Source organism: Eimeria mitis, genomic scaffold, assembly GCF_000499745.2.
Source record: "Eimeria mitis Houghton genomic scaffold, Emh_scaff2444, whole genome shotgun sequence".
NCBI classification, from domain to species: domain Eukaryota; phylum Apicomplexa; class Conoidasida; order Eucoccidiorida; family Eimeriidae; genus Eimeria; species Eimeria mitis.
The window spans coordinates 7,688-8,325 of NW_013570781.1; the positions used below are offsets into that span (position 1 = coordinate 7,688).

At 24.6% G+C, this 638-nt stretch overlaps 1 protein-coding gene across 1 annotated transcript in view; it reads right to left on the minus strand.

Moving 5' to 3' along the window:
• EMH_0053910 (uncharacterized protein) overlaps positions 1-147 on the minus strand; it is a gene marked incomplete at both ends in the record, with an annotated part of 728 nt that extends 581 nt beyond the window's left edge. Inside the window, one exon of the mRNA XM_013497053.1 lies at positions 128-147. Coding sequence (XP_013352507.1) covers positions 128-147 — 20 coding nt within the window. The remainder of the gene's footprint in view (positions 1-127) is intronic.
• Positions 148-638: the final 491 nt, after the last annotated feature.

Genomic DNA, 638 nt, shown 5'->3' on the forward strand with positions numbered 1-638 from the left:
CACGATCCCAGACACGATCCCAGACACGATCCCAGACACGATCCCACACCCCACACACGATCCCAGACACGATCCCATAAACAAATAAATATATAAATAAATAAAAATAAAAAAGAAAAAAACGAACTTGGTAATAAATCCTTGCATCCAGAGCAGATGAACACAATAAAAACAAATAAATAAACAAAACAAAAACAAAAAAAATAAAAATAAATAAATAAAATAAAAAATAAAAAACGAACTGCGTAATAAATCCCTGCATCCATAGCAGATGAACTGGTTGTCCCCTAAAAGTGAATAAACAAATAAATAAAATAAAAATAAATAAAACAAAACCAAAAAAAAAAAAACAAAAATAAATAAAATAAAAACAGATAAAACAAAACAAAATAAAAACAAATAAAACAAAATAAAATAAAATAAAATAAAATAAAATAAAATAAAAACTAACTGGGTAATAAATCCTTGCATCCAGAGCAGATGAACTGGTAGTCCCCTAAAAGTGAATAAACAAATAAATAAAATAAAAATAAATAAAACAAACAAAACAAAACAAATAAAACAAAATAAAAAAAAAAAATAAAATAAAATAAAAAAACTAACTGGGTAATAAATCCTTGCATCCAGAGCAGATGAAC